This window comes from Mesoplodon densirostris, chromosome 14 (genome assembly GCF_025265405.1).
Source record: "Mesoplodon densirostris isolate mMesDen1 chromosome 14, mMesDen1 primary haplotype, whole genome shotgun sequence".
In the NCBI taxonomy this organism is placed as follows: Eukaryota; Metazoa; Chordata; class Mammalia; order Artiodactyla; family Ziphiidae; genus Mesoplodon; species Mesoplodon densirostris.
In genome coordinates this window covers 15366350-15384471 of record NC_082674.1, presented here as the reverse complement: position 1 = coordinate 15384471, position 18122 = coordinate 15366350, and the positions used below count along the sequence as shown (strand labels likewise).

General features: G+C 38.9%; 1 protein-coding gene across 1 annotated transcript; it reads left to right on the top strand.

Annotated features, from left to right (window-relative positions):
- LAPTM4A (lysosomal protein transmembrane 4 alpha) lies at window positions 1-17835 on the top strand. The gene is made up of 7 exons (XM_060117466.1): window positions 1-422; window positions 9084-9204; window positions 12231-12307; window positions 12415-12537; window positions 15216-15311; window positions 15829-15927; window positions 17222-17835. The coding sequence occupies exons 1-7, from the start codon at window positions 312-314 to the stop codon at window positions 17294-17296; spliced, it is 702 nt and encodes a 233-aa protein (XP_059973449.1). The 5' UTR covers window positions 1-311; the 3' UTR covers window positions 17297-17835.
- The last annotated feature ends 287 nt before the right edge of the window (window positions 17836-18122 follow it).

Here is an 18122-nt window from a genome sequence, read left to right as displayed (position 1 = left end):
GGTTCTGATTGGGCGTGAGATCTTGTCAATCTCCAAGTTTTTCCAATCAAGGGCCGGGTCCACCTTGCTTTCCGCTCTTCCATTGGCCTGTGTGCGGGGAAGGTGGAGGAAAAGGGTAAACGGAGCTCGCGCGAGAGCAGCGCTGGGCCTTCAGTGCGCAGGTGCGAAGAGTTTGGCTGGGGCCCGGGCCGGGGGCGGGCTGGAAAACGCGTCGTTAGATTTTGGGCAGTGACAGAGTTATCTGGGTTCAACCGCTGGGCGGAAGGCGTTTGTCAGGGCCCCGGCCAAGAACGAGGCCCGCCAGATTCCCAATGGTGTCCATGACTTTCAAGCGGAGCCGCAGCGACCGGTTCTACAGCACCCGCTGCTGCGGCTGTTGCCATGTCCGCACCGGGACGATCATCCTGGGGACCTGGTACATGGTAAGGGCTGGCGAGGCGGGAGGGTTGGGCGCTGGGGGGAATGCGCCAGGAGCGGGAAGGGGGGGTGGTCCGAAAGGGAGGATCCACTGGGAGGGGGTGGGGCGGGAAGACGTGGGGGACCTTCTTTTTAGGGGCCTCTAACTTTGAGGGGGCAGACTTGTGTCCCGGAATCGGAGTGGTGGTGGGTGGGAATAGGGAGATGGTTTTTGGGCGAGAGTAAGAGGAGGAAAGCGGGACTGGGAAAAGCAGAAGTGCTGCAGGGGGGCGTGGGGGGCGGGATGAGGGTGCTAGGTTTTGGTTTGGGGAGTTCTGGAATGACCAGGTTTCGGGATCTTTTTGTGTGCTTCCGTGACTTGAAAGAACTCTCCCTTCCCCCAGTGCTTCCTGGAATTTTTTTTTTTTCCCCAGCGAAACAATTAGAAATGCACCTTGATAGATGCAGCCTAGTTTTAACATTACTTCTTGCTTGAAGGGAAGGCGACATATCCATTTTTAACGCAGTTGTCTGTGGTTCCTGGACCTTATTTGTTACAGGATGTTTGTGATGTAGGCAGAAAGGCCTCTGTTGTGAGTCTGGAAGTACGCTTGGAGGTAATACCGTTTGCCAGGATTTACATACACTCGATTTGCCTTTTCCTAATGCAATAGATCCTCTCACTCCCCCATCCCGTGCTCATGAGACGTTTTTCATAACAGACCTATTCCGGTTTTGAGACCTTTGTTGAGGGCTTGCTTACTCCGTTTTGGTCACATATGCTAGCATTCCCTGGGGGCCAAGATCTATGTAATTCTATGTCAAAACCAAGTTGACAGTGTTATTGATGGGTGGTTTACTAGTAATACCTTTGTGATTTCTTACCACCATCTCCAGTATCCATATACGTTGAATCTAATTTGTGACTTGTAAATATGTGCTTCTGTTTAGGTAGTTTTCGGTTATGATGACTTTACAGAAGGTTTGACCAAGTTCTCATATTGCCGACTTGGTCATGTTCGCTAGTGACTTTGTGATTTTTAAAATTTTTGCTTTTGGTTTCGGAGGTTGTAGCGTTAGTGATACTGCAGTTTCTGATGACGTCTGTGAACTGCGAAAAGGGAAAAGCTTTATCACAGACATAGCTTTTTGCCTTTCTCTGTTCTTATTTCTTCCCAACCCAGAGGTTTGATCGAAATCATCAACATTTGGCAAACACCAGATGAGAATTGTCTTCAGTTAGGCAGATACAGTTTCATGCCCCACCCCCAGAGGACTACTGGAACTCCACTTTATTCCTCATTGCCATGTTGTTATTTACAGTCTTGCTTCATGAATGTCCATTAAAAACAACAAAACTCGAATGTGTAGGCTTATTGGCTTGTTTCTAAGCTCGTTTTAATATTTCCATTATTTGTATATTCAGAAACATCATCTTATTGCTATAATTATATCACATTTCCCCACGAAGACTGCCCCCCCTTTGTATTTTAACTGATTTGTAAAACTGGACATGGATCCGTTCAGGGCAACAGCAGCACTGTGTTTCTAACTTTTTATTTCTTCATTTTGCTAAGGGTCTGGGTCTTCAGTTTCTTTTGTTCGTCCTTAGTTCTGCCTTCCCTAAATGAATAATTCAAATCTTTAGGGTCCTCAGGCCTCTTAGTCAACCCTGCTTCCCTCATCCATAGACGATGACCTTCCCTCCTACTTAATTGAGAAAGAGCTCAGCAGCCTGGGACTCAACCTGCAAACTTACTCTTCCTGTTTCTTCTCATATCCTTCCCTCCATTCACAGAACAAAGGATTTCTACCTCCTCAAGAAGAAAACAAGCACCATCTCAGTTTCAACCAATCCGAATGTAATTGGCTGTATTTCTTTCCAAGGCAGATTTTTTTTTTGATGCTGTGGGCTCAGCTCATAAAAATTAAGGGAATAGCAAGGAAAATTAGGAGTTATAAACCATGAAACTCAAAATGCAGAGAGAAGAACTTTAGTAAGGGCATTTATTCTCCCAAAATAGGGAACAGGGAGTTGTAAATCTGTTTCCCACTGGAAGGACTTGATGTGAAAACATTTTGCATAACATCCTTTTTGCGTGCTTTAGTTTTATAAAAAGATGCCGTAGCTGTTCTTTCTCTGCATGGATTTCTCTGGTTAGTACAATATTATAAGCTGCTTACATCAGTTAATCTGTTTTAAGACATATATTGATTATCTACAATGTAAATGGCTGTGGTGCACATACAAAAAGAATAAATCACAGAGACGTGTTATTCGTCTTTTGTGTTCCTATTAGCACACAGAGGCTTTCAAGTGTTTCTTGTCTTGGCCATGGCATCTGCCATTAAGATACTGATGGTATTGCAAAGAACTTTGGAGCAAAGATAACAAAAGTGAAACTTAATGGTACAGTGTCAAGGGAGAAGGAGAAGGTGATCAGTAATATCAGATTCAAATTACATTAAGAACTGGAAAAGGCCATTGGTTTTGTGGATTACAGTATTGTAATTGTATTGGTGACTTTAAAAAGTGTGGCTTCAGAATTCTGGCAATATAAAGACACAATATCTGTCTAGTTGGGGAGACATGTAACATTCAGAAAACAAGATCACCAAGACACAAAGAGGAGTTGTCTGAACAGTGCATTTTTTTGCCAGAAGCTTCTTTACTAAGAGAAATAATATGTGAGTGGGTGAACTGGAATGTCACTTCCCTCTCCAAGTACCTTGTCAGGATACTCTTCCTCCTCTGTTCCAGGTGGGAGAATATGATTCTCTTTAGATTGCCCTGTGCTGTTTGGAACCTGGGGGTTCAGTCCTCCCTCCTGCTGGGTGCAGACACTGTAGCAACGACTTTGTATCTGATACAGTGTCATTGCCTTCTAGAACTGCCTCTACTGGTCTCATGTTAGGCGATTGCACACTGTATAGTAAAGGATTAATTGTATGGTATTAAATAGTGCAGTAGGACACAGAGAAGCCAGAGCCAGTTGAAAGAAGCATGCCTGGCTTAATACCTGGTTTAAGTAATATGAAATTTCAGAATGAGCTCCAGTTTAAACTCTGACATTCATAAATTGTTTTTTCTATCATTTATTGAAAAATTTGAAGCCATGTGATTTTAAACAACAGTTTCTTATGTGGTATAAGTTCAGATGCTTATTGAACGATTGAAAATGAGCTTAAAGGTCTGCTTCAGGGGTGTCCTCTTTCATGGTCAATGGTGTATTACAAGAAGACATTTTGAGCATTTGTTATAATTTTAGGTCTTGGAAAGATTTAATATATGGCTAATTTTTCATGAGTGTCTTCACCATAAACAGTCTAAAAGTTAGGTGGCTGAGGTAGAAGTGAAGACAGGCTCCCTCAAGCTGTGTTCCTTTCCAATCCTCACCCCCGACTCCTTTAAATAAGTATAGCTTGTGTATATTTCAAAGTTAGTATTTTTCCTCAAATACCTTTTTTTTTTGCCTCAGTGCCTTTGAATATGCTATTCCTGCTTTCCAAAATGCTCTCCCCCAAGTCACTTTTTAAAAACTTTATTGAGAAAAATCTCAAATACACAAAAACAATGAAATAGTATAAAAACCTTTCATTTACTTATCATATAGCTTCAACCATTAACAATCATTTTGCCAATTCCAGTTAGTTATTATTTTTTTTATTGGGGTATAGTTGGTTTACAATGTTGTGTTAGTTTCTACTGTACAGTGAAGTGGAGTTCCCTGTGCTATACAACAGGTTCTTATTAGTTATCTATTTTATACACATTAGTGTATATATGTCAATCCCAATCTCCCAATTCATCCCACCCCCAATCCCCCACTTTCCCCCCTTGGTGTCCATATATTTGTTTTCTACACCTGTGTCTCCATTTCTGCCTTGTAGACCAGTTCATCTGTGTGATTTTTCTAGATTCCACATATATGCGTTAATATATGATATTTGTTTTTCTCTTTCTGACTTAATTCACTCTGTATGACAGTCTCTAGGTCCATCCCTGTCTCCACAAATGACCCAATTTCAGTCCTTTTTATGGCTGAGTAATATTCCATTGTATAGATGTACCACATCTTCTTTATCCATTTGTCTGTCAGTGGGCGTTTAGGTTGCTTCCATGACCTGACTATTGTAAATAGTGCTGCAATGAACATTGGGGTGCATGTGTCATTTTGAATTATGGTTTTCTCAGGGTATATGCCTAGTAGTGGGATTGCTGGGTCATATGGTAATTCTATTTTTAGTTTTTTGAGGAACCTCTGTACTGTTCTCCATAGTGGCTGTATCAATTTACATTCCCACCAACAGTGCAAGAGGGTTCCCTTTTCTCCACACCCTCTCCAGCGTTTTTTGTTTGTAGATTTTCCGATGATGCCCATTCTAACCAGAGTGAGGTGATACCTCATTGTAGTTTTGGTTGCATTTCTCTAATAATTAGTGATGTTGAGCAGCTTTTCATGTGTCTCTTGGCCATCTGTATATCTTCTTTGGAGAAATATCTATTTAGGTCTTCTGCTCATTTTTGGATTGGGTTGTTTTTTTTTGATATTGAGCTGCATGAGCTGTGTATATATTTTGGAGATTAATCCTTTGTCTGTTGATTCATTTGCAAATATTTTCTCCCATTCTGAGGGTTGTCTTTTCGTCTTGTTTTTAGTTTCCTTTGCTCTGCAAAACCTTCTAAGTTTCATTAGGTCCCATTTGTTTGTTTTTATTTCCATTACTCTAGGAGGTGGGTCAGAAAAGGTCTTGCTGTTATTTATGTCAAGGAGTGTTCTTCCTACGTTTTCCTCTATACAGTTTTTTTAATAGTTCACTTGTTTTCTTGATGAAGTGTCCCCGACTCCCAGCCAGAGGGATCTGGTTTCCTCACTGTGTACCTGGAAAAGTTACTGCATACCTCTTGTATGTACTTATTAAATAGTACTAATTACACATTAGTATGATTATCTTTTTAAAAATTTTTACCCCCTACAACAAGATGTCCTCCTTGAGGGAGGAAGATGATATGCCTTTCTCTATAAACTGTGTGTTTAATAGTAACTTATTAGAGCATTTGAAGTACTTACTAGACATTTATTAAATGAATTATCTCCTCCAAAAATAGTAGGAATAACTCATTTGTAACTGCACTTAATGATAAACAACAACTGTATACATACATTTAACTATATATACATTTAACAACATTTTTAAAGATAGTCCATTTTGGTCTCTATCTGATGACAGCTCTCTGACTTGCTTGAGACCCCATCAGGTTGCCCTAAAACACTGTTCTAATTATAGTCTTCACAGATACTGGGTTGTGGCAAAATATGCTATGGGAAAACTAAAGAATAATGATTAAAAAATAAAACAGAAACAAAACCGGTCCTCAAGGGTCTTCTGGGATGGATGTGGCGATGAAATGAGAAGCAAAGAGGAATTGCTCTCCCCAGGCTGAGTGCTTCCAAGGATCTGATACTATTCCTTTGAAACAAGTGAAATCTAACACATCTGGTCTTCAGTTGCTGTATGTTTGCTTATATAAAGTGTGCACTAGGCTTATAACACAAACCACATTGTTTATCTCACTAAATACAATACTGCTCCTACATTGGTGTGTCCATTGCCCATGCTGTTGACATATTTGCTGCATTCTATACTTCTCCATATTACTAGGTTTAGAAGTTATTCATTATTTTAATTACATTTTTACTAATTATCTTTCGTGAATGCAGTAAAAGGGAAAAATGAATCAGGAATAAATATTCCAGAATTGTTTGTATATAGTTGCTCTCTTCATAGAAATTTTATATTACAAAACAATAAAGTTTTATGTGTGTTTTGAAAAACGCTACATGGAACTTAGTAGAAATATCAACTGTAATCAAAAGTAAATAAGATAGGGCCTACATATGAGCATAGGATAGGTGCCCAGTGATGTATCTTTTAAGATCACAAGGATGGGTTTTCCAGATTAGTACTTTAAAATGTTAAGTTGGGGTGCTAATGAAATATAATTAATTCAGTGAAGGTTTGAAAAATTGAGCGTTTAATGAAATAGTGCTGAATTTATTTTACCATTTCTTGGTCCTTTTGATTAGACCTTTATTTATTTTGTTTAATATTCGGGGGTATGACTCACAGTGAAAAGAAATTTGAAATGTCACTAATTCTAGAAGATAATAATGGGTGAGTCTGTGACTTACCCATGGAAGAGAAGAAAAGAGATTTTTATAAATCCTACATGTGATACAAATATTTAAGAAGGGAAAATTAAACTCCTAAATATTTTTGTTGTGTCATTTCCTTCACTTAGTAATTGAGTTTGCATGTTTTTCTTGACATGAAAGTGTTTTTCTGTACAGTGCAGAGCTTTTAAACTATGACCGTATTGTGCTTAGCAAAGAAGAGTTTGGTGAATTGATTTTGAACTCATTTCCATACACAGAATATACAGTGTTTTAGTAGATATATCTGATTGTTCAATAATTAATTCACGTGATTGTATTAACTCATACTCATACACCACATATACTGTCCAAAACCCATTGCAGTAAAAATGGGCAAAAAAAAAAAAAAAATCAGCCTTCAACTGGGGAGTCACCTTGCAAATATGATTGTCCCTTGTAAGACCTTTCAAGCATTGAAGGATAAAATACCTTGCTTTTGAGCAGTGCAAGGAAACAGGCATGTTACTGAACATATTTATTTAGAGGGTAAACTATAAACATTTTATAGCCTTAAATAATGGTTTATTTTGGAAAGATCTCAAAACAAGGGTTGCTTAGGAATGGTTATAAGTAATCCTATAGTGGTAAGAAGAAGGATGCCTTAAAAAGAACCAGATTTGTGTCCTAGCTGTTCAGCTCAGTGAACTTAACACAAGTTATTTCACTTTGCTGAACCTTAGTTTACCCATCTGCAAATGGGCGTAAGTAATATTTACTTCACAAGATTGTTGTGAGGAATAAGTGAAGTAATATATGTGAATTTACTTATTTATAGTATACAGTCAGAAATATCAGTTGATTCTGAATTAGTTATTGTGACATTGTTTATCTTATTTAAATATAAAACTTGGGCTGCATGTCTTAGAGAATGTGAAATGCCTTCAGCTGATAAGCTGCGTTATCATTCAGGGTGGACAGGAGAAAGCTACATAATAGAGATTGTTTAAAACCCTGTTGGTAAAGCTCCCATATCCCTTGAAAGTATCAAATGTTCACAAAGGGAAGGAAGACAGATTCTGTGAACTTTAGATAGGGAAGCCTACTCCAGTCCTCAAATCATTAGGGTTGTTTTGATCACTTAAAGGAAGTAGTGCCTCCTGGGATAACTGTACAATTCACTAACAACTAGAGGTCTAGAGAATTTCCTTTTTGAATTGCAGTTACACCCTGGTAGACTAAGAAAATTCACCAGATACCAGTGACGGGAGTTCAGCAAGATGTTTGACCAAGTCTCAAGATGTTTCTCTGGACTAGATAAAGACTTTTATTCAAAGGTTGCCGGCTGATGGGAAGAGAACAGCCTCTGTCTGGCGGCTTTGCCATCAGCCCTGTTCTTTTGCTTATGACTTAGTTGGAGATTCTCATTATATGATGATCATATTTTCAAATGCAGGAAGCTGAGAGTAAGTCTATCCTCAGGGTGTCAGAATCTAGATGGAGAAAATCTTGATAGGCAAGAATGTTAATAAGATGAAATTTGATTGCAAATATATATAAGGGCTTATGCTTGGGCCTCTGAATCCAGCTCTACAGGTAGATATAGGTGGTAGCTTAGCAGGATCAAATGTGAAAAAGAACTGGGAGGTTTAGGGAGTCGCTCATGTGACATTCAAAAGATTTATGCAGCCAGTGCCGTTTCAGGCTGCGTTAATTGAAAGTTGTTAGCCTAGGATATGGGAACTGAGATCCCGATGTGTTGCGATCAGGCTGATCTCTCATTTTAATAGTATGTTGAACAAACTGGAACATGTGTATGGAGGGGAACGAAGAGGAACTAGTGAGCTAGCTGGAAAATACGCTGGTTAGAAAACTGGTTTAAGTACCTGAGTGTTTATTCTAGAAAAGACAATATTTGGAGCATATGTTGGCTGCCCTTACGTGTCAGAGGAGCACTTATTCAGAAGGCGTAGCAAATTATCTCAAACTGTAGAATTAAGACCAATAGGTGAAAGTTAAATGGCACAGTCAAAATCTTTTTAAGCATTTGAGTGTAGCTCAAGAGTTTATAGTTCCCTGTCGCTGGACAGGAGATAACTGTGGAGGGGCTTTAGGCTTATCTGATGGATCATTACATACTTAGCCCATGGAAATTGTATTTATCTGATAGATTAGCTTCTTCAAATCTGGAAATTCTGAGACTGGGATATGAATAAATATGTGATTCAAATGAACAATTTGTGATGATCTCTCATTTTTCATTGTTGTGCCGCCTTATTCCGTTATATTGACACAGGATCAGTCAAACATCTTTTCTCTGAAATGATTGTTTGTACTTTCACTTTATGCAATATTTACTTTAAAGTATTCTTAAAATGGTATTGTGTATTTTGTCTCACAGGTAGTCCCCTTTTTGTGTCTCTGTTACTTCAGGGAAAACAATGTTGAATAGGGGAAGACATCTAAAGATTGTGCTGAGGACTGCTAACTCCCTGGTTAGTAGTATAATTGACAAAATGTTATCTTTCACAGGTCGTCAACCTGTTGATGGCAATTTTGCTGACTGTGGAAGTAACACATCCAAACTCAATGCCAGCTGTCAACATTCAGTATGAAGTCATTGGCAATTACTATTCGTCTGAGAGAATGGCTGGTATGTTTTTAGTTGAAAATATCTCTTGCTAATTACACACGTACAGTTAACTTAGAGGAGGATTGATTAAATTATGTTTGTTATTATACTTGCCGAGGCACAAAATGTTTTTGTAGGTTTTTTAGTAATTATAATTGAGCATTATAATTGAGAATTATAATTGAGCATTTGTAGCCAGAAAATGTAATAGACTGCTAGAAGATTTTTGAGAAATATGTATTGTATACATTGGGGTACTGTGGAGAGAGGAGGGGAGAAGTAATTACAAAAAAGACTGAGCCTTTGAGGGTCAGCTGACAAGTTGTAGTAGAGGATGGATTTGCTCATGGAGCAAAAATCTTACAGTAAAATATAAAATGTGAATTATTTGAATATTTGGTGGTATCTTTTGCCCAGGGTCTCAATTCTTAATATATTTTTATTGTTTAGATGAAGATTTGACATTGGCGTTAAAAATAGAGTACTCCTAGAACATTCATGGAATGAATGTTCTTGGAAATTACCTTTTTAAACCTATTTATTCCCTGATAGCAGTATTTTTCATTATTTATCTTTCTCTAAAATACAGGTTTAATTTTATATTAAAATTATGTTAAACATTTAATATTTGAACAGAAAATTATGCTTCAGACTTTTTAGTGTGAACAATTTCTTCAGAAAAATTTCATTTCAGAAAAATGTTCCCAGTTCACATGTGTGTTGTATTTATATTGTAGGATCTTTTTAGATTAGCTTTTATCATAAAGTTCTGTACTTCTGTACATTATGATCTTCTCTGTTCCATTAATGAAGTTTTTTAAAAAAATTTTGGTTATTAATTCAAATGATTCATTGTCCTCAGGGCTAACCTATTTTAGGAGCCAAGTAGAGTTTTCTGGCCATCTGTTATACATTGTAGTATGATAACAATAACAGTTGTTCATACTGTGTTTTTAAAGTGTTTTTTCTTTTTAAATGAGTTTCCTGATTGTATTTCCAAATACAGTATAATCCTTTAATTTTGTTGTCAAATTGATAGCAGAAATACCAAGAACATACAGAAACATACTTTCTGGCATTTGATTTTTTTTCTTCTGAGTAATCTGTTTTTATTTAAAAGCCAGAATAGAACAATAAATAAAACTTCAGCTTCCAGTGACGATTTTTTGGCATTTATAAAATTTTACTTTAGGCTGTAAAATTTTACTGAACCTGCTAATGTCAGCGTTTTCCCTTGTCATGTGTGTTTCTCTTAAGATTGAGGTGTAGAAAAAGATTTATGGTTATTAAGATTCTCGTAGGTCTGTACAACTGACTCTTTTGTTAGAGCTGCAGGGAAGAAGTCACAGATTCGTTGCCTGTTGCGTGAGTGTTGTCGCTGCTATAGAGAAAATCAGATCTATTCATTATCATATTTTTGTTGATTATATTCTACCGAAGCCCTGTTATTGAGCAAATATAAAAAAAAAATACATAGTTCTTGGTCATACGGTAGTTGGTGTTTCTTTGGAAGATAAGATTTTACTTTCCCACAGACCCAGTATTGCAAAGGTAAGTTAATTTCTAATCATTGGCCTGATAACTGATTTTTTTAATGAGGTTTGTGATTAGTTATTTTTAATTAACCAAATAGGATGTGACACTCAGTTTATAGGAAATACTTCAGCATATGCAAGCTGTTTTTCAAATATGAATTTATCCTTATTTATACTCACTTTGGAGATGGGTGAACACTTGGGGCCTCCCAAAGGAGGTGCTGAATGTAGTGGTGGGTGGGAGCCTGAAGTTCTTCTCTGGCATCTAGCCTCTCATATTTTGTTTGCCTTATGGATTCACACATACTGGAGTGTCCCTTGTTCCAGGCATGAAATGTGTTTCCCACCCACCACCCCATCTCTCCTCTGTTTTGCTATTAGTTGCTCCAGCGGAAGACCTTGAACTTCACTTTAATTATTCTGATACTTTAAGAAGTCAGAATCAACTCCTAGTCATCCAGTAACAGATTTTTGAAAGCTGATTGTTTGAATGATAAATTTTGCTTTCAAGTTTGTTTATATTTGAATTCTTCCCTTTGAGTGCCATTTTGCGTGCTGCAGCAGGGAAGTTCTTTAAGTCCTCAACATTTAGCTATCCTGTATCCTCTAGGAAAATTTAAAGAGGGCTATTCTTACTTAGTTTAGTGCCAGATATTGATGCTGTTTGCATTGCCAAGTGACAAGATGATACATAACATTTATCCAGTAGTGTGAACATTCAGCAGTTAGTGTAATCGTTCATCATTATTAGTGCCTTTCAGGTTCTTAACTAGCCAGAGTCAGAGAATCAGCTTTAGATTTGTGCTGAGAAACTCATCAAGGTCAAGTGTGGGTGCTTTTTTGGTTTGTTTTTGTTTTGTTTGAGATTACATGAGTGCTTTGTGAGAGAATTTAGTGAACATGGATTAATGTAGAGAAAGGCAGCAATCTGAGGAAGGGTTGAGGAACAAAGAAGAAAATAGACCAGGATGTAGCAGAGAAGCCATGGTTGAAGGGATGCGGAGCAGGGATTTTGGGTGTTGAAATGGGGGTGGGGGATTAAGGGAGAACCTTGAATTTCAGGCTGTGTATTTTATCTAAGGCAGTTGGGGGCCTCTGTATAACTCTGTGTTTAATACATCTGTCTCTTAAGCAAATACCAGCCTTTTGCTCTAGTCAAACCCTGCTTATCTCACAAGACCCAACTTGTACCATTTCTTTCATATTTTTTTCCCTGATTCTACAGGCAAAACTAATCGTTTCTGCTTCTGTTGTAGCACTTGCCACACTGAATTATAATTATCTATTTCACATCTTCAGAAGTTAGACTCTGGGCAGAGATCTGTCGCTGGCAGAGTACCTGCTTCATGTGCCATCCTAAATAAGTGGCAGTGAGTTGTGGCCGTTTAACAAACAAGAAAAAGGCACGGATTTCTCAAACTTCATTACTCAATAACATTATTTTGTCATAAAGAGTTTTATTCTTTTTGTTATATAAGTAGCTTAATTAGATTCTTGTTTTCGTTTTCTTAGATAATGCCTGTGTTCTTTTTGCCGTCTCTGTTCTTATGTTTATCATCAGTTCAATGCTGGTATACGGAGCAATTTCTGTAAGTATTCTATGATTTTAACTTTTAGAGTTCTGAGTTTTACTGAATGGTACCCAGTCGTTGCATATACGTGATGTGATGTTGTGGTTGCTCTTTCTTTCCTTCAGTATCAAGTGGGTTGGCTGATTCCGTTCTTCTGTTACCGGCTTTTTGACTTCGTTCTCAGCTGCCTGGTTGCTATCAGTTCTCTCACTTACTTGCCAAGAATCAAAGAATATCTGGATCAGTTAGTAAGTGTGTATGCTAATTAAACTTTTTTTTTCATTCATTGAAATTCAGAGTCAGCTTTTGGGCACTATTTTTATTTTAACCTCCCTTGTTTATTTTTTAAAATGTTTTAAAGCAATTATCATTTCTACTCTTAATGACCATGTTGAAACCAAAAAGATGAAAATAGAATATATCTTCTTGCCATACCACGTGGATAATCCAATATTAAAAGTCCCTAAAGATGGATATCACAGAACTTCAGGAGTAGTTCATCTTTTGTTTTGGGTATATGAAAAATATAATAATTCGACTATATTTGGCACTCATTGGAGTTGTAGCTTTCTGTCTTTGCAAGCATCTGTGGCAAATATTAGATGCCTTCTATAGCCTTCACTCTCTTCTAGGCAAACTGTTAGGGAATGGTATAAATAGAAACATAACTTCCTTCTCTTCGAGGAGCAAAGCATGTATTTGGGAAGTCAAGACATGAAGATCTCATTTGTGATAATAAGCTAGGGCTGTCCTGTGACAGCAGTAAATGAGCATAAGTTAATGACACGGGATGGAGAGGCAGGGAACACTGTGGGCTGAAGTAAGGTCTGGATGGAGGTGTAGGATCCAGTACATGGAAGTTTATTTCAAAAATGCTGTCTTTTTGGGAATTTTCTTGAAACCCACTTCAGATACTCCATTTTGCATACCACAAATTTATTATTCGTTCATTCAAAAAACATTTGTTGATGGCTCCCTGTGTGCAAGGCACGCTGCTCAGTCCTAGGGCTACATCAGTTAAAACTTACTTTCTAGTGGAAGAATTGGGAAGTTGACGATTATTGAATTAAAATTGTGATAAAAACGGTGAAGTAAAAGTGTCGGTTGCTTTGTGAGTGGGTATCACACAGATACCACACCTGGGCTGGGAAGTGAGCTTTGAATTGCACTCAAGAGTCTGAGTAGGACTTCAGATAGGAAAAGTACAGAAGGAAGTTCCAGATAAAAGAGACACCTTGATGCAGGAAGGAACGTGGCATAGTCAGGGAACTCAGAGGTGACCGCGGTGGCCCAGCAGACGTGGTGGGAGCAGCATGTGATGGGGCTGGAGAGAGGTGGCCCCGGGGCAGGGCCTGCTGGCCTGGTCAGCCATGGTCAGCAGCTTCCTGAGCATAGTCCTCTCTGATCATGTAGTCCTTGGCTGAAAATTTGCAAGCCTTCTGAATAAAATTTATAGCATTCCCCCGGGAGCTGGCCCCATTCAGTTTTTGTCCTTTTCTTATTTATAGATGAAGGCTTAAAGAACAGTTTTGTTCCAAGGAGACACTTCGTAGCTAGGGTTTGGGGTTGGTGTGTGGATACGATTTTCTTCTGGTCCTTGGGATTTCTGTGTGCTTCTTTTATGAAAATGTAAAATTATTTGGACCTTTATGTTGATGTTTCCATTAAAAACAGTTACAAGTTTTAAAAGAGTAAATGAACTTTATAGAAGAACATCAAAAGGAATTAACTATTCCTTTGGCAGAGCCCCAGTGGTTTCTCTGTTCTGTTATTCACTTGGTGTCCCAGACTGGAAGATGCTTTCTCTGTTGGCCAGCTTGTAAATCCTAAATTAGTTTGTAATGCCCTTCTCCCTGAACCTAGCTCAGTGCCTTGCACACAGTAAATGCTAAAGAAATATTTGAGTAAATACAGCTGATCTTTCTCAGCAGAACATTTTATGTGTCCAGTAAATAGTATAAGCCTGCCTGGCTTCATAACCAGGGACTTGCCTTCTTTTGGCCCCTTTCTGATGAGCATTGAGACTGACAATTGGCTTTTTTTTTGTTTTTTGGCCACGCCATGGGGCTTGTGGGATCTTAGTTCCCCGACCAGGGATGGAACCCCGGCTACCACAGTGGAAGCACAGAGTTCTAACCACTGGACCACCAGGGAATTGCTGACACTTGGCTTTAAAAAAATCATTTTCCCCATGTAGGACTGAGTGGTCCATGAAACTTAGGTAAATCTCAGCACCTCCTGACTTAATGACCGAGGGACAAATCTGGGGTCATGTACAGGAGACAGTGTGTTCCCAAAGGCCAGGAAGATGTAAAATAGTGAAGAGTAAAGAGAAAATGAGCTCAGTGTAGACTCTCAGGAGTATTCTGTGTATTCAAACATATATTTTAAGTGATCAATAGCATGCATTAATGATGATGAGGCTTAAAAAGCACTTTCGAGTTAAATTCTGTTTATAAGTTATTATTAGAATATCAGTTCTGATTTGGGTGCCTTTTGTGTGTATTCTTAAGATGCTTTCTAGGTTATCATAAAATACAGGTGCCATGGCTGAATTATAAGTGTGTGTGTATATGTTTAATTAATAAACTTTATTTTTAGAGCAGTTTTAGGTTCATAGCAAAAATGAATAGAAAGTACAGAGTTCCCATGTACCCCCTCCTGCCCACCCAGCCTCCCTCACAATCCATATTCTGAACCACAGTGGATATTTGTTGCAGTTGATGAACCTGCACTGATACATCATTATCACTCAAAGCCCGTGGTTTACATTAGAGGTCACTTTTGGTGGTGTGCATTCTGGGGATTTGGACAAGTGTATAATGACATGTACTCATCATTGTGATATCATAACAGAATAGTTTCCCTTCTCTAAAAATCCTTTCTGCTCTGCCTGTTCATCCCCCACCCCCCCTTTTTTTTATAGCCTGATTTTCCCTATAAAGATGACCTCCTGGCTTTGGACTCCAGCTGCCTCCTGTTCATTGTTCTTGTATTCTTTGCCTTGTTCATCATTTTTAAGGTGAGTTGCTCACTAAATGTTTGGGGGCCATTTGGACTGTGACACTGTCTGTCTAAACCTTGTTGTTGCTGTGTCTCCTTACAGTTCTCCTGTTCTGAGGTAGTGGTAGAGACAGCTTCCAGGGAACGTCCTCCCTCTTGTTTCCAGGCAGTGGTTGGAAACACCAGGATTCTTCCTAAGGAACATCATTGTGTTTTTGGATGTGGTTCATGATTTGGATTGAAAATCTGTTAAAATTCCCAAGGTTCAGAAATAGAATTTCTTCTGCACCACAATGGTTGTCACACTTGAATTGGAACCCCAAACTCTGGTTTCTCTGTAAAACAGTGGTAATAAAACCTGTGACATTTAAGTGAGGGCAGGTAGGGAAAGCTCCTGGCCTGTGCTAGATCCAAGTGGATGCCAGTTTCCTTCTGTGTGGAGAAAATGTGGGGAGAGCATTATAAGTCACCTTAATTTTAGAGCAGGTGGTCTGTTGAGTTTTGAGCATATGTAAATTTTGTTTGTGTTCTTTTAGGCTTATCTAATCAACTGTGTTTGGAACTGTTATAAATATATCAACAACAGAAACATGCCAGAGATTGCTGTGTACCCTGCCTTTGAAGCACCTCCACAGGTGAATGATCCTTTACAGTATTAAATCTTCACTAGCTTTTATCAGTTATTCCAAAGAGAAGAACCTGGATCTTGACTTTCTCTTCAATGCCATAACTATGGTTTAGGGATAATCCTAAACTTGTGGATACCTTGTATCTACAAGTTTCAGCCTTTCCCACTTGGAATCCTGGGTACATGGGCTAGAGGCACCCTGCACTGCTCATCTCGTTCTGTTTGGCCAATAGGTTTGATTTGTAATCGGTCTCCAAGTGTTACATTTTGAGGGGGAGATCAGACAGGGAACAGCAGTGTGAGCGATGCCAGGCTCTTGGCTTCTGGAACTTCTAAGGATAGGGTACCATCAGCTGAAGCTTGTGTTGCTTTCCAAAAACATCCATATGATCCAAAGGGGAAGCTGATTTTCCTGTGGGGAGATGAATGCAGTGGATGCCATGAGTCTGTTGGGAGGCCTACCTCTCAGGCCCTCTAGTTGCTGCTGTACTGTTTTCCCAGGTTTCCAGCATGTAGAGTGTATGTGACCCATGTAAGGCCAGCCTGTCACATTGGAGTCACTTAGATTAAAAATGCCACTCTTCTACATAGATGTGCCCTTTACCTTAGAGCAGAAGACACAAGTACTTGATCCTTTGTCTACAGATTCTGATGAAATACAGCCTCATAATGGAGTGTTCCTTTAGCATGGTTCAGCGGGACCCTTCACCGAGATCCTAAGTTCCTGAGGTGTACTTGGCACTGCTGCTTTATCAGTCACAGTGGAGCGAGGGGAGGGTGGCGGCACATACCGCCTGTCAAGGCGTCCTGGTGGCCTCAGCGTCAGTTCAGAAGCAAAATTTTGTCTGCCCTCCCTCCTTCCATCATCCATCTCTAGTGATCTTGGATCAGACATCTCACCTGTGTGTAAAAGCTCCAGGTTATTAGTCATCTCTACTCTCAGGAGCTATAGTTGGCCCTCGGACAACATGGGTTTGAACTACGAGGGTCCACTAATATGTAGATGTTTTTCAGTAGTAAATGCTACAGTACTGTACAGTCTGTGTTGAATCCGCAGATGTGGCACTGCCAACTATAAGTTATATGTGGATTTTCAACTGTGCAGAGTGTCGGCGCCCCTAATGCCCACATTGCTCAAGGGTCAGGTGTACTCAAGGGTGAAGTGTACTTAGCTAATGGTTCCCTCAGCTCTTCCGTAGGTTTATATACCCCTATTAAAGGTATTAATTCTGAAAGCTGAATTATTCAGATAGAATTTTAAAGGAGAATTAAGTCTAATACAATTTTTGGTCTCTCTTCAGTATGTTTTGCCAACCTATGAAATGGCAGTGAAGATGCCTGAGAAGGAACCACCACCTCCTTACATACCTGCCTGAAGAAATTCTGCCTTTGTCAATAAACCCTATACCAGCTTTTTGTCTTGTTTATTTTACAAAATGCTGCAGCACAGGGCTCTTCAAACTTGTTGGATATAAAGTACATTTTCCTTTGTTTAAACACTAACAAGCTTTTTGGATAGCTATTAAAAGTCAGATTTTGTTGTTGTTAAGTGTATTACGTTTTAATAGTTTTTGAAGACAATCTAGGTCAAGCAAGAGCGAAGTGCCATTGTTTGCCTTTGGTTGGGGGGTGGGTGGGAAGTGGGCATTCTCTACACATACTCTTTTTTAACTGCACTTTCTTTATATAATAGTTTGCATTTTGGTTATTTGCTGCCCTGGATACTTCCAGGAAGAATGAATGAAATATTCAGGGTGAGCGAGTTCGTTATAAGATCTGAGGTTTTCAGCTCTGAAAACAGGAAAAATATATAACATTTTAACTTGACTGTGGAAGATGATGGTTGCATGTTTCTAATTTTGTATGTGTTTCCATCTTTGTGATAAGATGCTTTAATAAATCTCTTAAATATTTATTGTTTTTTTTTTAAAAATCTGTTATCCTTTTTTGGTAGGTGAAACCCAACATTTTCTATTACAATAAACTCAGACTGCCAGAGTTTTTTAGTACTTTGAGAATAGCCATAGCCAAGCTCGGTGGACCCCACTGGGCACTGTTCCTCTCACTGTGGTGGATATGTGGACCATCACAGCTTCTGATCACTACTTCATTCGCAGCAGGTTTGTCTTCTGGGAAAGGACACAGGCCTTACACTTTTTAACTGGAGAACAGTCGTAATGTATTAATCCCAATTATTTCCAC

Coding starts and splice junctions, on each gene's coding strand:
- LAPTM4A (XM_060117466.1), top strand. CDS start 312: ATGGTGTCCATGACTTTCAAGCGGAGCCGCAGCGACCGGTTCTACAGC. Junction 423..9,083: donor TCCTGGGGACCTGGTACATG/GTAAGGGCTGGC, acceptor TATCTTTCACAG/GTCGTCAACCTGTTGATGGC. Junction 12,538..15,215: donor AAGAATATCTGGATCAGTTA/GTAAGTGTGTAT, acceptor TTTTTTTTATAG/CCTGATTTTCCCTATAAAGA.